The 16358-nt window shown below is 42.7% G+C and overlaps 1 protein-coding gene across 1 annotated transcript in view; it reads right to left on the bottom strand.

Moving 5' to 3' along the window:
* Nucleotides 1-16358, bottom strand: part of LOC143805752 (sodium- and chloride-dependent neutral and basic amino acid transporter B(0+)-like) — a 59174-nt gene that overhangs the window by 30393 nt on the left and 12423 nt on the right. Inside the window, exons 5-9 of the mRNA XM_077285371.1 lie at nt 15178-15298; nt 7264-7396; nt 6479-6619; nt 3132-3360; nt 2048-2173 (exon numbers count right to left, since the gene is read on the bottom strand). Coding sequence (XP_077141486.1) covers nt 2048-2173; nt 3132-3360; nt 6479-6619; nt 7264-7396; nt 15178-15298 — 750 coding nt within the window. The remainder of the gene's footprint in view (nt 1-2047; nt 2174-3131; nt 3361-6478; nt 6620-7263; nt 7397-15177; nt 15299-16358) is intronic.

Here is a 16358-nt window from a genome sequence, read left to right as displayed (position 1 = left end):
ATCGGCCGCGCTCCCCCCGTGAGCGCGGCCAATCGCTATGACGTACTATCCCGTACCTGGGAATTAAGTCTCAGGTCACCTTGACGGGATAGTACGTCATATAGGATTAAGGGGTTAAGCTGCAAAAACAGAAAAAAACCATCCGAGGAATTGCTACAATATTAGGAGTGGCAAAATCTACAGTTTGGTACATCCTGAGAAAGAAAGAAAGCACTGGTGAACTCATCAATGCAAAATGACCTGGGCGCCCACGGAAGACAACAGCGGTGGATGATCGCAGAATAATCTCCATGGTGAAGAGAAACCCCTTCACAACAGCCAACCAAGTGAACAACACTCTCCAGGAGGTAGGCGTATCAATATCCAAATCTATCATAAAGAGAAGACTGCATGAAAGTAAATACAGAGGGTTCACTGCACGGTGCAAGCCACTCATAAGCATCAAGAATAAAAAAGCTGGACTGGACTTTGCTAAAAAACATCTAAAAAAGCCAGCACAGTTCTGGAAGAACATTCTTTGGACAGATGAAACCAAGATCAACCTCTACCAGAATGATGGAAAGAGAAAAGTATGGTGAAGGCGTGGGTACAGCTCATGATCCAAAGCATATCACATCATCTGTAAAACACGGCGGAGGCAGTGTGATGGCTTGGGCATGCATGGTTGCCAGTGGCAATGGGTCACTAGTATTTATTGATGATGTGACACAGGACAGAAGCAGCCGAATGAATTCTGAGGTATTCAAAGCTATACTGTGTGCTGAGATCCAGCCAAATGCAGCCAAACTGATTGTCCATCTGTAGTATGAAACGACGACCAATGACCCAAAACATAAAGCCAAAGCAACCCAGGAGTTAATTAAAGCAAAGAAGTGGAATGTTCTTGAATGGCCAAGTCAGTCACCTGATCTCAACCCAATTGAGCATGCATTTCACTTGTTAAAGACTAAACTTCAGACAGAAAGGCCCACAAACAAACAGCAACTGAAAACCACTGCAGTGAAGGCCTGGCAGAGCATCAAAAAGGAGGAAACACAGCGTCTGGTGATGTCCATGAGTTCAAGACTTCAGGCAGTCATTGCCAACAAAGGGTTTTCAACCAAGTACTAAAAATGAACATTTTATTTAAAATTACTGAATCTGTCCAATTACTTTTGGTCCCTTTAAAAACAGGATGGCACTTGTTAATGAGCTGAAACTCCTAAACCCTTCATCCAATTTTAATGTGGATACCCTCAAATGAAAGCTGAAAGTCTGAACTTCAAATGCATCTGAATTGTTTTGTTTAAAATTCATTGTGGTAATGTCTATAACCAAAATTAAAAAAATGTTGTCTCTGTCCAAATATATATGGACCTAACTGTATTATCACACTCTATGATCACAGAGTCTGATGAGAGTGTGATTTGCATAGTGATCCCGATTCTCTTGGATGAGAGAATGTACAGCCGTCTTCTCCTGCCCTATCACTTTGGGATTCTTAGTTACACACTTACTTAGTTTTAGCTGTCATTTACCAGTGACCTGGACTCTGGTCCAGAATCCCGAGAATCAATCCGCTTATCTCTAATCTTGATTAATTTGAATGATAAGTAATGATTATTTATTTTATACCCAAACATTGTAAAGTGGGTTTCAGCTGTGATCAAAGTCCAATATGGACCGAAACATTGGCAATTCTGCTTTTTGTACAGCACCATATGACAATAACTCCATAAAACTATCAATTTTTAATTTTACCTGCAGCTCTGGATTGTCATGGTTTTTCTTTGAACCGTGCAACTTTTTTAGCATGGTAATACAATTCCTAATGTAAGATAAGAGCCTGAGACCAATGTGCCAAATCACTGGTGCCAAAATCTCCGACCAACTACAGTTGGCGAAGAACATTCCCATTGATGATACCATGAAGCCTGACTGTAGCCATTGACTGTCCCATTGTTACAAATTGCCAAGCACAGAGCCAGTCATCAGTGAAATAACCAAACTTTATGGCCAAGCTATCCACACCCTGAATACCAAAAGTTAGTTTTCCAATTCAGCTTACCTATCGTAGCAAACTGTGAGTCAAGTCCTAATGTGAAGAGCATGCAGAAGAACAAAATAGCCCATAGCGGAGATATTGGTAACTTTGTCAGTGCATCTGGATAGGCAATAAATGCCAAGCCGAATCCTACAAAGAAAGTTGTCCTGGTTAGTTAGATTAAAATTACATTGATTATCAATATACACCATTTACACAGGTAGAAAAATTGGAGAAATTCTTTGCATTGGGACCCAATGATTCTTACTGGTGCTTCCTGTTATAGAGTTGTCCGGTGCTATGGGTGGTTTACCGTTGCATTGGTTTGGTCCAATATTAAACTGGTAAGTCCATTTATTACTCATGATAGAATGAATACAGATCTTACTGAGTTTTTGTGAATTGTGAAACCTAGGAAGTTTTTTTTCTAGGAGTAAGGAAAGAGCTTTATTTTTCCACATTCCAACTTGAACCTTGTCCATCCCATCATCTTATCACATATGCATGGTTTACCATAAGAAAGCAAGAATTTCTCCAATTTTGTATGTCACTTGATGGCTTACTCCAACATGTTACACCAAGCTGTTTGGAGCCGTAATACGAGCCTATAGACGTGTGCTCTATTGGGAGAGGGTAATAAGTAGTGATGAACGGACATACTCGTTACTCGAGATTTCTCGAGCGTGCTCGGGGGTCCTCCGAGTATTTTTTAGTGCTCGGAGATTTAGTTTTTCTTGCCGCAGCTGAATGATTTACATCTGTTAGCCAGCATAAGTACATGTGGGGGTTGCCTGGTTGCTAGGGAATCCCCACATGTACTTATGCTGGCTAATAGATGTAAATCATTCAGCTGCGGCATGAAAAACTAAATCTCCGAGCACTAAAAAATACTCGGAGGACCCCCGAGCACGCTCGAGAAATCTCGAGTAATGAGTATATTCGCTCATCACTAGTAATAAGCTATTACAAGATACGGTAACTCTAATCCATCATGAGACCCCAATACACATCCAATGGGTTCATCTGACGTTAATCTATGTGTGTGGCCAGATGAAGACATCTAGTGCTCGAAGTTTAGTGCTCATTTCAGTCCCTAACCATCTGTTACCTTCAGCAACTACTTCTGAGACTTTTTTCCCAGACTTAAAAGCCATGTGTCCTAAGATGGAGAAGATAGAGAACCCCGCGAGAATGCTGGTCAGACAATTCACTATGCAGACAAATATGGAATCCCAGTAGCTGTTATTGTGGAACTTATTGTAGGAAGAAAGAGCGATCAGTCCTCCCCAAGCCGTTGAAAGGGAATAAAATATTTGAGTAGCGGCATCACTCCAGACCTGGAAAAGTAAAGTACAAAAAGTAGTAAAACTTGACTGACATGGATGCATTGCTAACATCAGTACAGTGCAATCATGCAGCAATACATTAAAATATTTTGTGATGGCTCTACAATTGCCTACAGGTAAAACAATATTTTTGCTTTGACAATCGCACACCCATAGCCATATAGTTTTTTTTTTTAATTTTTACATAATCTTTGCATTATGAGGTGTTGTTTTCTGTGAGCTGTGTGGTCTTTTTTACAAGACCTTTTTGCCATACATAAATGTCAGTGTTGCATTAATATTACAAGTTATCATGAGTTAAAATAAAAAAAAACATGTTTCTACCTGGTTTGTGATGTTTATTTTAAAAAAGTGGATGACAAAAATATAGCTGTTATAATTGTTTCTGTGTGTGTTGACATACAGGTGCTTCTCACAAAATTAGAATATCATTTAAAAGTTAATTTATTTCAGTTCTTCAAAACAAAAAGTGAAACTCATATTATATAGAGTCATTACAAACACAGTGATCTATTTCAAGTGTTTATTTCTGTTAATGTTGATGATTATGGCTTACAGCCAATGAAAACCCAAAAGTCAATATCTCAGTAAATTAGAATAATTAACAAAAAACATCTGCAAAGGCTTCATAAGCATTTAAAAAGGTCCCTTAGTCTGTTTCAGTAGGCTCCACAATCATGGGGAAGACTGCTGACTTGACAGATGTTCAGAAGGCAGTCATTCACACACTCCACAAGGTGGGTAAGCCACAAAAGGTCATTGCTAAAGAAACTGGCTGTTCACAGAGTGCTGTATCCAAGCATATTAATGGAAAGTTGAGTGGAAGGAAAAGGTGTGGTAGAAAAAGATGCACAAGCTACCGGGACAACCGCAGCCTTGTAAAGATTGGCCTTTTCTTAACATTCAAAAATTTTGGGGAGATTCACAAGGAGTGGACTGCTGCTGGAGTCATTGCTTCAAGAACCACCACACACAGACGTATCCAGGACATGGGCTACAAGTGTCGCATTCCTTGTGTCAAGCCACTTATGACCACTAGACAATGCCAGAAGTGCCTTACCTGGGCCAAGGAGAAAAAGAACTGGACTGTTGCTCAGTGGCCCAAGGTTTTGTTTTCAGATGATAGTAAATTTTGCATTTGATTTGGAAATCATGGTCCCAGAGTTTGAAGGAAGAGTGGAGAGGCCACAATCCAAGCTGCTTGAGGTCTAGTGTGAAGTTTCCACAATCAGTGATGGTTTGGGGAGCCGTGGCATCTGCTGGTGTAGGTCCACTGTGTTTTATCAAGAGCAAAGTCAGCACAACCATCTACCAGGAAATTTTAGAGCACTTCATGCTTCCCTCTGATGACAAGCTTTTTGGAGATGGAAATGTCATTCTCCAGCAGGACTTGACACCTGTACACACTGCCAAAAGTACCAATACCTGGTTTACAAACAACAGTATCACTGTGCTTGATTGGCTAGCAAACTCGCCTGACCTTAACCACATAGATTCTACGGGGTATTGTCAAGAGGAAGATGAGAGATACCAGACCCAACAATGCAGATGAGCTGAAGGCTGCTTTTAAAGCAACCTGGGCTTCCATAACACCTCAGCAGTGCCTCAGGCTGATCACATCCATGCATTTACTGAACATACATTTCAGTAGGACAATGTTTCTGATTTTAAAATCAAGCTGGTGTTATAAAGTATTCTAATTTACTAAGAAAATGAGGTTTCATTGTTTGTAAGCCATACACATTGAGGTTTCATTGTTTGTAAGCCATAAACATTTCATTGTTTGTAAGCCATAAACATCAATAATAACAGAAATAAACACTTGAAATAGATCACTCTGTTTGTAATGAGTCTATATAATAGAGGTGTTTCACTTTTTGCATTGAATAACTGAAATCAGTTAACTTTTAGATGATATTCTAATTTTGTGACAAGCACCTGTATTTTGCTAACTTTAAGAAGAAAAAAAAATATCTCACTCTTACTTTTCAGCTTTCTCAGCTTTTTTTTACCCATAATTTACAGGTATATTGAAATGTCATTTTATATTTTATAGAGATTTATCTCTATGTATCAGTTCATTATTCCTAAAAAGAAGATGAAAACTATTTAGATCTTTAGACAGAGAATCGTCTCCTACACATAAAAGTATAGTCTGTTGCTCACTTCTAAAGTTTTAACCTTCCAATTTACAGTAATGAGTCTGAATCCCTGCTAACATCAGATACAAGAATATTAATTCTTTAAGAGCAGTTTAGCACATTCAGATACAATGATGAATTCAGATCCTCGGAGTCTACAAAGAAAAATGTTGAATACAGGATGGGTAGCATGATTGATATGAGTCTGTATAAGGCAGCCTAGGCGTTGGCTCATGTCAGCACTGATAGGCCACAGTTGCAGATGATCCAGCTGCTCCCCACATCCTATATGCTATCCAGAGCAGAGTTCTCTACAGTGATCATTTGTCTTAATCTCATGGCTCCTTCATCTAGTGGATCTAGCTATGGAATTCTCTTGCTTCCGTGTCTGTAGGTGTCAATTAGTTGAGCCTTTTACAGAATGCGATTTAACTCCTTCATGGAAAATGGACTTGCAGTGAGTGACAGTGAATGTATAGGCCTTTCCAAGAAGCATGCCAGTGGGTTAAGTCAGTAGATGGACAATAGAGTCCAAGCTACTACGTCTGTATGGAATAGTGATAAATAGTGAGATGGGTCATGAAATCTGGATGCCCTCTGAAGGGCCACTTGTGAGAGAGAAAACTCCGAAACTGATGAGAACCCAGAGGTTTGTTAGCCATGAACAAGCACTGTATCAACCCTAAATAAGTTTGGTATTGTACTAAGGACTGGTTGTCCCTTCAGCCTTGGCAATGGCCAAAGCAAGACTCTGTAAAACTGACCACAGTTTGTAGTAAGTGAATAAAGTATCCGGCTGATTTGTGTCACTATGAGGAAAAGCCACTGCAATGCACACATTGACCACTGGTGTTCAGCTGATTCAATGGTGGCTTCCTTTAAAATATATTTTGCCCAGCCTAATATTAGCCAAAAATACATTTGAAAAAAAAAATAACAAAATACGAGGTTTAATGGAAAATACTTACTTCACCACTACTAAGCTTGCTGATGTCTGACTTTTGCCCAATATAATATTCAATTCCATCCTTTGCCCCTTCCAGTGTAACCCCTCTGATAAGGAGGATAATTAAGACGACATAGGGAAACAGGGCTGTGAAGTAGACCACCTAATTTTAGGAGTGAAGAATTAAATCATAATTGGACTTTCAGAAAACTTTTGACAGGTTTTTAAAGCTGTGGGTCAAGACTGACGGCTGCGGGTCAAGGCTAAGCGTTAAGACCTCCACCCATTTACAGTTAAAGAAGAGAGAAGTGCTTGACTGAACACTATTACTCTGTCATTTTAGTAAATGGTGGAGGTCCCAGCAACAGGGTTGCCATCCATCATAAAATTCCAAGACAGTCTGAAAAATAAATCACTTTTTTGCCCTATTTGTAGAAAAAAAAAAAACTGTCCGTGATTTTTTTGAAGCTGAAGAAAATTACAAAGATTTTTGTAACTGTGATTATCATCACTTTTCAGTTTACAGTGAATGCAGCTGATGTCTCATATCATAATTTTGAGCTGTAGACATGGATCACTTATAAACATAATGATTTATTATGGTTTTCCAACGTGTCTGTCAAAAATATTGTCTGTTCCTGATTTGGTAAACTGTCCAGAAAATAAAATGTAAAAAGTTAAGTTGGCAACCCTGCCCAGCAGTTGGATGCCAAGTGCGAACCAATCAAAAATTCTGAGATGTCACTAAGTCATGTCCAAAGGTTTTCATAGTTATACAATGATGAAGAATTAGTAAGATTAGTGCACCTTTCCAGAAGACTGTATGCCTTTAGATAACGAAGCAACTGTTATAATCCATGCCAACAGTAGACAAAGAGCTAGATACCAAACCACATGCCCTGTCTCGTCAAGGCTACTAGACTGTTGCAGAGCCACTTTTCTGAAAATAAAACAAAACTCAGATTAGCAATTTATTAAAGATTTGGCTAAAGACTTAAAGATTTGAGTTTATGCAGTGTCTTCCTGACCAATGGCATAACTAGAGTCCGATGGGCCCTAGTGCAAAATTTGGATGTGAATGCCCACCTGCATATTGGCTCCTGTAGCGGTCCAAATCCTATGAAGACATACGTGTTTGTCTTCTCATGTAGCAATGTCCCCCTTTCTGTAATAATATCCCCCATCATGGCCCCTTCTTGTAATAAGGTTCCCCATCCTATGCCCCTTTTTGCAATAATACCCCCCATCATGGCCCCTTACTGTAATAATGTCTGCCATCTTGGGCCCCTTCAAGGTATAATGTCCTCTATCATCCGCCCCTTCCTAGTATAATGTCCCCTTATCAGTAATATTTTTTCCCCATCCTGGTATAATTTACCCCATCATGAACCCCTTCTAGCAATATATTATCAGGAACACCGCACTACACTTGCTCACTGAGCCAATGCGCGTGTCCTGAGTAAGACAGGCTGTACTCAGAGATACCTGTGGAGCGGGGCAAAGGCAGTAAAGATGCGTGCTTCAGACCAACAGGACCTGAAGCACGTGACTGCCAAGGGGCGGAACCAGCCACAGGTCCCTCAGAGGAAACAGGAGCAGAGAGAGATTGCTTCAGGTCAGATAGGACCTGAAGCACCTGACTGCTGGGGGCATGGCCTAAGCTCTGAGAGCTAGGAGCAGAAGGAAAACTCCTAGAAGGGTAACTACAGGACAAAGTTACCAAGGGATTAGACAGAATGGATAGTCAGGACGTAGCCAAGGGGTCATACACAGAGAGGGCAGTGCAGTACAAGAGAAGCAGGCAGAGGGTAGTCAGGACATAGGCAAGGGGTCAGAAAACCAGAAAGGGCAAATACACAGTACCAAGACAGTAGACAAACTCACAACAAAGAGACAGACCGGGTCAAAACCAAACAAACAACAGGATATCAGGCACAAGGCACAGGCATGCAAGAGGTCAACCAACTCAGCCGAGGGCAGGAGTGTCATGAATCCCAATGGCTAGGGATAGCAAGGGACAAGCAAAGTAATACAAAATATCGGACGAGCTCTAGGGTGATGGAACCTGGGCTGACCGCTGCCCTACGCCTGACAAACGCAACTAGAGATAGCCAGGGAGCGTGCCTACGTTGGTTCTAGATGCCACGCACCAGCCTAAGAGCTAACTAGTACTGCAGAGAAAATAAAGACCTCACTTGCCTCCAGAGGAATGAACCCCAAAAGGTATAGTTGCCCCCCACATGTATTGACGGTGAAATGAGAGGAAGGCACACACATAGAGATGATATATATAGGTTCAGCAAATTGAGGCCCGCTGTAAACTAGAAAGCAGAACGATACAAAAGGGGTCTGAGCGGTCAGCAAAAAACCCTAATCAAAAAAACCATCCTGAGATTACAAGAACCCATGTGCCAACTCATGGCACATGGGGAGAACCTCAGTCCACTAGAGCTACCAGCTAGCATAGAGACATAATAAGCAAGCTGGACAAAAAAACCAACAACTGAAAATCAGCACTTAGCTTATCCTGAAAGATCTGGGAGCAGGTAGGCAGGAACCAAACAGAGCACATCTGAATACATTGATAGCCGGCAAGGGAATGACAGAAAGGCCAGGTAAAAAAGGAACCACCCAGCCTCTGATGGACAGGTGGAAACCAAAGGCCGCAACCCACCAAAGTCACCCAGTACCAGCAGTAACCACCAGAGGGAGCCCACAAACAGAATCCACAACAGTACCCCCCCCTTGAGGAGGGGTCACCGAACCCTCACGAGAACCCCCAGGGCGATCAGGGTGAGCTCTATGGAAGGCGCGGACCAAATCAGTCGCATGAACATCGGAGGCGACCACCCAGGAATTATCCTCCTGACCATAACCCTTCCACTTAACCAAATACTGGAGTTTGCGTCTGGAAACACGAGAATCCAAGATCTTCTCAACAACATACTCCAATTCTCCCTCCACCAGCACCGGAGCAGGAGGCTCAACCGAAGGAACAACGGGCACCTCATACCTCCGCAACAACGACCGATGGAACACATTATGAATAGCAAACGATGCTGGGAGATCCAAACGAAAAGATACAGGGTTAAGAATCTCCGAGATCCTATAAGGACCGATGAACCGAGGCTTGAACTTAGGAGAAGAGACCTTCATAGGGACAAAACGAGAAGACAACCACACCAAATCCCCAACAAGAAGTCGGGGACCCACGCGGCGACGGCGATTAGCAAACTGCTGAGTCTTCTCCTGAGATAACTTCAAATTGTCCACCACCTGATTCCAAATCTGATGTAGCCTGTCCACCACCACGTCCACTCCAGGACAATCCGAAGACTCCACCTGACCAGAGGAAAAACGAGGATGAAACCCCGAATTACAAAAAAAAGGAGAGACCAACGTGGCAGAACTAGCCCGATTATTAAGAGCAAATTCGGCCAGTGGCAAAAAAGCAACCCAGTCATCTTGATCAGCAGAAACAAAACACCTCAAATAAGTTTCCAAGGTCTGATTAGTTCGCTCCGTCTGGCCATTCGTCTGAGGATGGAATGCAGACGAGAAAGACAAATCAATGCCCATCTTGGCACAAAACATCCGCCAAAATCTAGACACAAACTGGGATCCCCTGTCAGAAACGATATTCTCCGGAATCCCATGCAAACGAACCACGTTCTGAAAAAATAAAGGGACCAACTCAGAGAAGGAAGGCAACTTAGGCAAGGGCACCAAATGAACCATCTTAGAAAAGCGGTCACACACAACCCAGATAACGGACATTTTCTGTGAAACCGGGAGATCAGAAATAAAATCCATGGAAATGTGCGTCCAAGGCCTCTTCGGGATGGGCAAGGATAACAACAACCCACTGGCCCGAGAACAGCAAGGCTTAGCTCGAGCACACACTTCACAAGACTGCACAAAGGTACGCACATCCCTAGACAAGGAAGGCCACCAAAAAGACCTGGCCACCAAGTCTCTAGTACCAAATATTCCAGGATGACCAGCCAACACAGAAGAATGGACCTCGGAGATGACTCTACTGGTCCAATCATCCGGAACAAACAGTCTTTCTGGCGGACAACGATCCGGTTTATCCACCTGAAACTCCTGCAATGCACGTCGCAAGTCTGGGGATACGGCGGACAATATTACCCCATCCCTAAGGATACCAGTAGGCCCAGAGTCTCCAGGAGAGTCAGGCACAAAACTCCTGGAAAGAGCATCTGCCTTCACATTCTTAGAACCTGGCAGGTATGAAACCACGAAATTGAAACGAGAAAAAAACAACGACCAACGAGCCTGTCTAGGATTCAAACGCCTGGCAGACTCAAGGTAAATGAGATTCTTGTGATCAGTCAAGACCACCACACGATGTTTAGCACCCTCAAGCCAATGACGCCACTCCTCAAATGCCCACTTCATGGCCAAAAGCTACCGATTACCCACATCATAATTGCGCTCGGCGGGCGAGAATTTTCTAGAGAAGAATGCACATGGCTTCATCACCGAGCCATTAGAACTTCTCTGTGACAAAACCGCCCCCGCTCCAATCTCGGAAGCATCAACCTCAACCTGAAAAGGAAGTGAAACATCTGGTTGACACAACACAGGAGCAGAAGAAAACCGGCTCTTAAGTTCCCGAAAGGCCTCCACGGCCGCAGGAGACCAATCAGCAACATCAGCACCCTTTTTAGTCAAATCAGTCAAAGGTTTAACAATACTGGAAAAATTAGCAATGAACCGACGATAAAAATTAGCAAACCCCAAGAACTTCTGAAGGCTCTTAACAGATGTAGGTTGTGTCCAGTCACAAATCGCCTGAACCTTGACGGGATCCATCTCAATAGTAGAAGGAGAAAAAATGTACCCCAAAAAAGAAATCTTCTGGACTCCGAAGAGACACTTTGAGCCCTTCACAAACAGAGAATTGGCCCGCAGAACCTGAAACACCTTCCTGACCTGTAAAACATGAGACTCCCAGTCATCAGAAAACACCAAAATATCATCCAAATACACAATCATAAACTTATCCAGATATTCACGGAAAATATTGTGCATAAAGGACTGAAAGACTGACGGAGCATTGGAGAGTCCAAAAGGCATTACCAAATACTCAAAATGGCCCTCAGGCGTATTAAATGCGGTTTTCCACTCGTCACCCTGTTTTATCCGCACCAGATTATACGCACCGCGAAGATCTATCTTAGTGAACCACCTAGCCCCCTTAATGCGAGCAAACAAATCAGTCAATAATGGCAGTGGATACTGATATTTGACTGTAATCTTATTCAGAAGGTGATAATCTATACAAGGCCTCAGGGAACCATCTTTTTTGGCCACGAAAAAAAAACCTGCTCCCAGAGGGGACGAAGATGGACGAATATGTCCCTTTTCCAAGGACTCCTTAATATAATTCCGCATAGCAGTATGCTCTGGCAGTGACAGATTAAATAAACGACCCTTAGGGAACTTACTGCCAGGAATCAATTCTATAGCACAGTCACACTCTCTATGAGGAGGGAGCGAATTGAGCTTAGGCTCCTCAAAAACATCCCTATAGTCAGACAAAAACGCAGGGATCTCAGAAGGAGTAGATGAAGCGATTGAAATCGGAGGTGCATCATCATGAACCCCCTGACATCCCCAGCTTAACACAGACATTGTTTTCCAGTCCAGGACAGGATTATGAGTTTGTAACCATGGCAGACCAAGCACTAGTACATCATGTAAATTATACAGTACAAGGAAGCGAATCACCTCCTGATGAACGGGAGTCATGCGCATGGTCACTTGTGTCCAATACTGCGGCTTATTCATAGCCAATGGTGTAGAGTCAATTCCCTTCAGAGGGATAGGAACTTCCAGAGGCTCCAGACTAAAACCGCAGCGTTTAGCAAATGACCAATCCATAAGACTCAGGGCAGCGCCTGAATCCACATAGGCATCGACGGAAATGGAAGACAGTGAAAAAATCAGAGTCACAGACAAAATGAACTTAGGCTGCAGAGTACCAATGGCAAAAGATTTATCAACCCTTTTTGTGCGTTTAGAGCATGCTGATATAACATGAGCTGAATCACCACAATAAAAACACAATCCATTTTTCCGCCTATAATTTTGCCGTTCACTTCTGGACTGAATTCTATCACATTGCATAGTCTCAGGTGCCTGTTCAGAAGACACCGCCAAGTGGTGCACGGGTTTGCGCTCCCGTAAACGCCGATCAATCTGAATGGCCATAGCCATCGACTCATTCAGACCTGTAGGCGTAGGGAACCCCACCATAATATCCTTAATGGCCTCGGAAAGACCATTTCTGAAGTTTGCAGCCAGGGCGCACTCATTCCACTGAGTAAGCACCGACCATTTCCGAAATTTTTGACAATATATTTCCGCTTCATCATGCCCCTGAGAGAGGGCTAATAAAGCCTTTTCAGCCTGAATCTCCAGGTTGGGTTCCTCATAGAGCAATCCCAATGCCAGAAAAAACGCATCCACATTGAGCAATGCAGGATCCCCTGGTGCCAATGCAAATGCCCAACTCTGACGGTCGCCCCGCAGGAAAGATATTACAATCTTAACCTGTTGAGCAGGGTCTCCAGAGGAGCGAGATTTTAAAGAAAGAAACAATTTACAATTGTTCCTGAAATTCAGGAAGGTAGATCTATCTCCAGAAAAGAACTCTGGAATAGGAATTCTAGGTTCAGACATGGAAGTGTGAACAACAAAATCCTGTATGTTTTGAACTTTTGCCGCGAGATTACTCAGGCTGGAAGCTAAACTCTGGACATCCATGTTAAACAGCTAATATCAGAGCCATTCAAGGGTTAAGAGGAGGTAAGAAGCAGCTAGACAGCAATTAAGGGCTAGGCAGCAAAACTCTGAAGGAAAAAAAAAAAAAAAAATTTCCCTTAAACACTTCTTTTACTCCTGCTTCAGCCCAAACAATTAACACTTTGTGTGCCGGCTATACTGTCATGAATCCCAATGGCTAGGGATAGCAAGGGACAAGCAAAGTAATACAAAATATCGGACGAGCTCTAGGGTGATGGAACCTGGGCTGACCGCTGCCCTACGCCTGACAAACGCAACTAGAGATAGCCAGGGAGCGTGCCTACGTTGGTTCTAGACGCCACGCACCAGCCTAAGAGCTAACTAGTACTGCAGAGAAAATAAAGACCTCACTTGCCTCCAGAGGAATGAACCCCAAAAGGTATAGTTGCCCCCCACATGTATTGACGGTGAAATGAGAGGAAGGCACACACATAGAGATGATATATATAGGTTCAGCAAATTGAGGCCCGCTGTAAACTAGAAAGCAGAACGATACAAAAGGGGTCTGAGCGGTCAGCAAAAAACCCTAATCAAAAAAACCATCCTGAGATTACAAGAACCCATGTGCCAACTCATGGCACATGGGGAGAACCTCAGTCCACTAGAGCTACCAGCTAGCATAGAGACATAATAAGCAAGCTGGACAAAAAAACCAACAACTGAAAATCAGCACTTAGCTTATCCTGAAAGATCTGGGAGCAGGTAGGCAGGAACCAAACAGAGCACATCTGAATACATTGATAGCCGGCAAGGGAATGACAGAAAGGCCAGGTAAAAAAGGAACCACCCAGCTTCTGATGGACAGGTGGAAACCAAAGGCCGCAACCCACCAAAGTCACCCAGTACCAGCAGTAACCACCAGAGGGAGCCCACAAACAGAATCCACAACACAGGAGTATAACTGACAGCAGACCTAGATCAATTGACAACTAAATAGCCGCCCTCTGCCAGAGAGAGGCCAAAACAAATAACCCCTGTCTGACCAGGACGGGACAAAGACAAAACCCCGTCCTGGATCATGACATATATATTCCCCATCCTGGTAGAATGTCCTCCATTCTGGGCCCTTTCCAGTAATAATGTCCCTGTTCTGCGGCTCTTCTCCAACAAATCTAAAAACAAAAATTCTCCTCACTTTCCCCACTCCCACAAAGTGCAATGCTCTCTTCTATAGTTTGCGCAGAAGCTGGCAGCCTGACTTCAGTGACGGGCAGCTCAAGATGCCACTACCATGCGTTGCCAGTGACTTGCACGCCATCAGCTTCCTGACTCTGCCTGGCAGCGTTTATTGCAGTGCAGTGCAAGGAGCAAGTGAATCTCTGTGCCGCCATACATTTCAGCTGAATCTGGATCCTCGGATGCACATTCAGCTGAAATAGCCACTGGCGTCGGCGGGCCCACTTCACGCACGTTCCCAATTGACATCGAACTCTCTGTGTCCGCGATCATTACGCCTCTGGTTCTAGCTCTTAAATGGATCTTTAGCTAAGAGCATTGCGGAAGGTTATGACTTTTAGGTGTATTTACACTGACCAGTAATGGTGCAATGGAGAGCGAAGAAAAAAAAAACCTTAGTGTTTTTACTATTTTTAATGCAATTGATTTGACTTCAAAATCATTGGTGCTTATGTGCACAGCAGATAAATAAGCCCTCGCCGATTTACGTAAATCTGTAGAGTGCCATATAATTACGCTGTGACAAAACCACGTACGAGTACTTTTGGATGGAGCTTTTCTGCAGCATATAAATATACAGTATATGCATCATTATTGCAGTTGTAAAGCTTTTGGCGTTTCGTCATGGTGTGGTTCCTGATGGCTTGCTGATGCCCCATTACCACCCTGTGTGAATGCATCCTCCCAATACATTTATACTTCCATACTTACTCCCAGTATTGTTTGCTTGGAAGTTCAGTATCGTTGTCAGCAATGCAGGTGAGGTTATTGGCATTCACCCACGTCACATTCATTGTTACTGTAGCATTGTCCAATGTCACATTGCATAAACCTAGAACAAAAATGAAAATTAGGGAAGGATCCATGGGGAGCGGATTATCTGGAAATTCAGATGTACAAATCTGCTGTATTTCCTCAACAAAATTCGCAATAAAATCTGCACAATTTGTTGCAGATTTTGCCGCTTTGGATTGAGAGCAGATTTTTTTTTTTGCAGATATTTCCTGCTGGATTCATCCTGTCTGGATGTATTAATGTATAATATAATTCCTGATCATGTTCTGTTAGTATAATGCATCTGTTCATCTCAAAGGACTCTCCAAAAAAATGCCTCCATGTCGCGACTCCCCACAACAAACAAATAAAGTTGCACTTTTTAGTGCTATAGCATGTACATATGAAATATAAAAAATATGAATAGAATTATTGCTCTAGATAATAAGAAAAAATTGAGAAACTTAACATTAGCCCAATTCATACAAACCCAGCAGCCAATGACAAGCTGATCTCCAGTTTGCTGAGAACCTATCTAATGTGATTCCTCTCATAGGCTAAAGCCTGCATTTATTGGTAGTTAGTTACCTCCCTGCTGCAATTAAAACCACCACAGGCTGGAGTGCAGAGTGCTCGGACAGAGAAATAATATATCAATGACAAAAAATGGACTGTCACTTCCAAACAAAAACTGGTGTGTACTGTGCAAACTAAGAGTGACCTTAGTTTGCACCTGTACACACCAGTTTTTATGTTTGGAAGTGACAGTCCGTTTTTTTGTTATTTATATACCAACTCCCCACAACATCCCCCTCCAATGCCATAACAAGCCCACAGAAAATATGCCAAAAAAGTAACTAACCTTTATTTTTTTTTTATTATTTTGTCTATTAAGTTACAAAACTTTGCAAGTTACAGTACTTTATTGGCGAATTTGTCTTTATTTTCTGGACAAAAAATATTCTATGTCAGTGACTTCCAACCCCTTGCTTTTCTCCAGTCTATTTTCCTGTCTCCAGCTGCATTTATATCAGATCATGCTCAATTGGAGTCCAGATGCTGGCAGTGAATGGTCGGCAGCACGTACTATCTCCTCCTCTGCATGTTGTGCCCATCAT

Source organism: Ranitomeya variabilis, chromosome 2 (genome assembly GCF_051348905.1).
Source record: "Ranitomeya variabilis isolate aRanVar5 chromosome 2, aRanVar5.hap1, whole genome shotgun sequence".
Lineage (NCBI taxonomy): Eukaryota > Metazoa > Chordata > Amphibia > Anura > Dendrobatidae > Ranitomeya > Ranitomeya variabilis.
The sequence above is the reverse complement of the archived record's forward strand: the minus strand, read 5'-3'. Positions and strand labels throughout refer to the sequence as shown.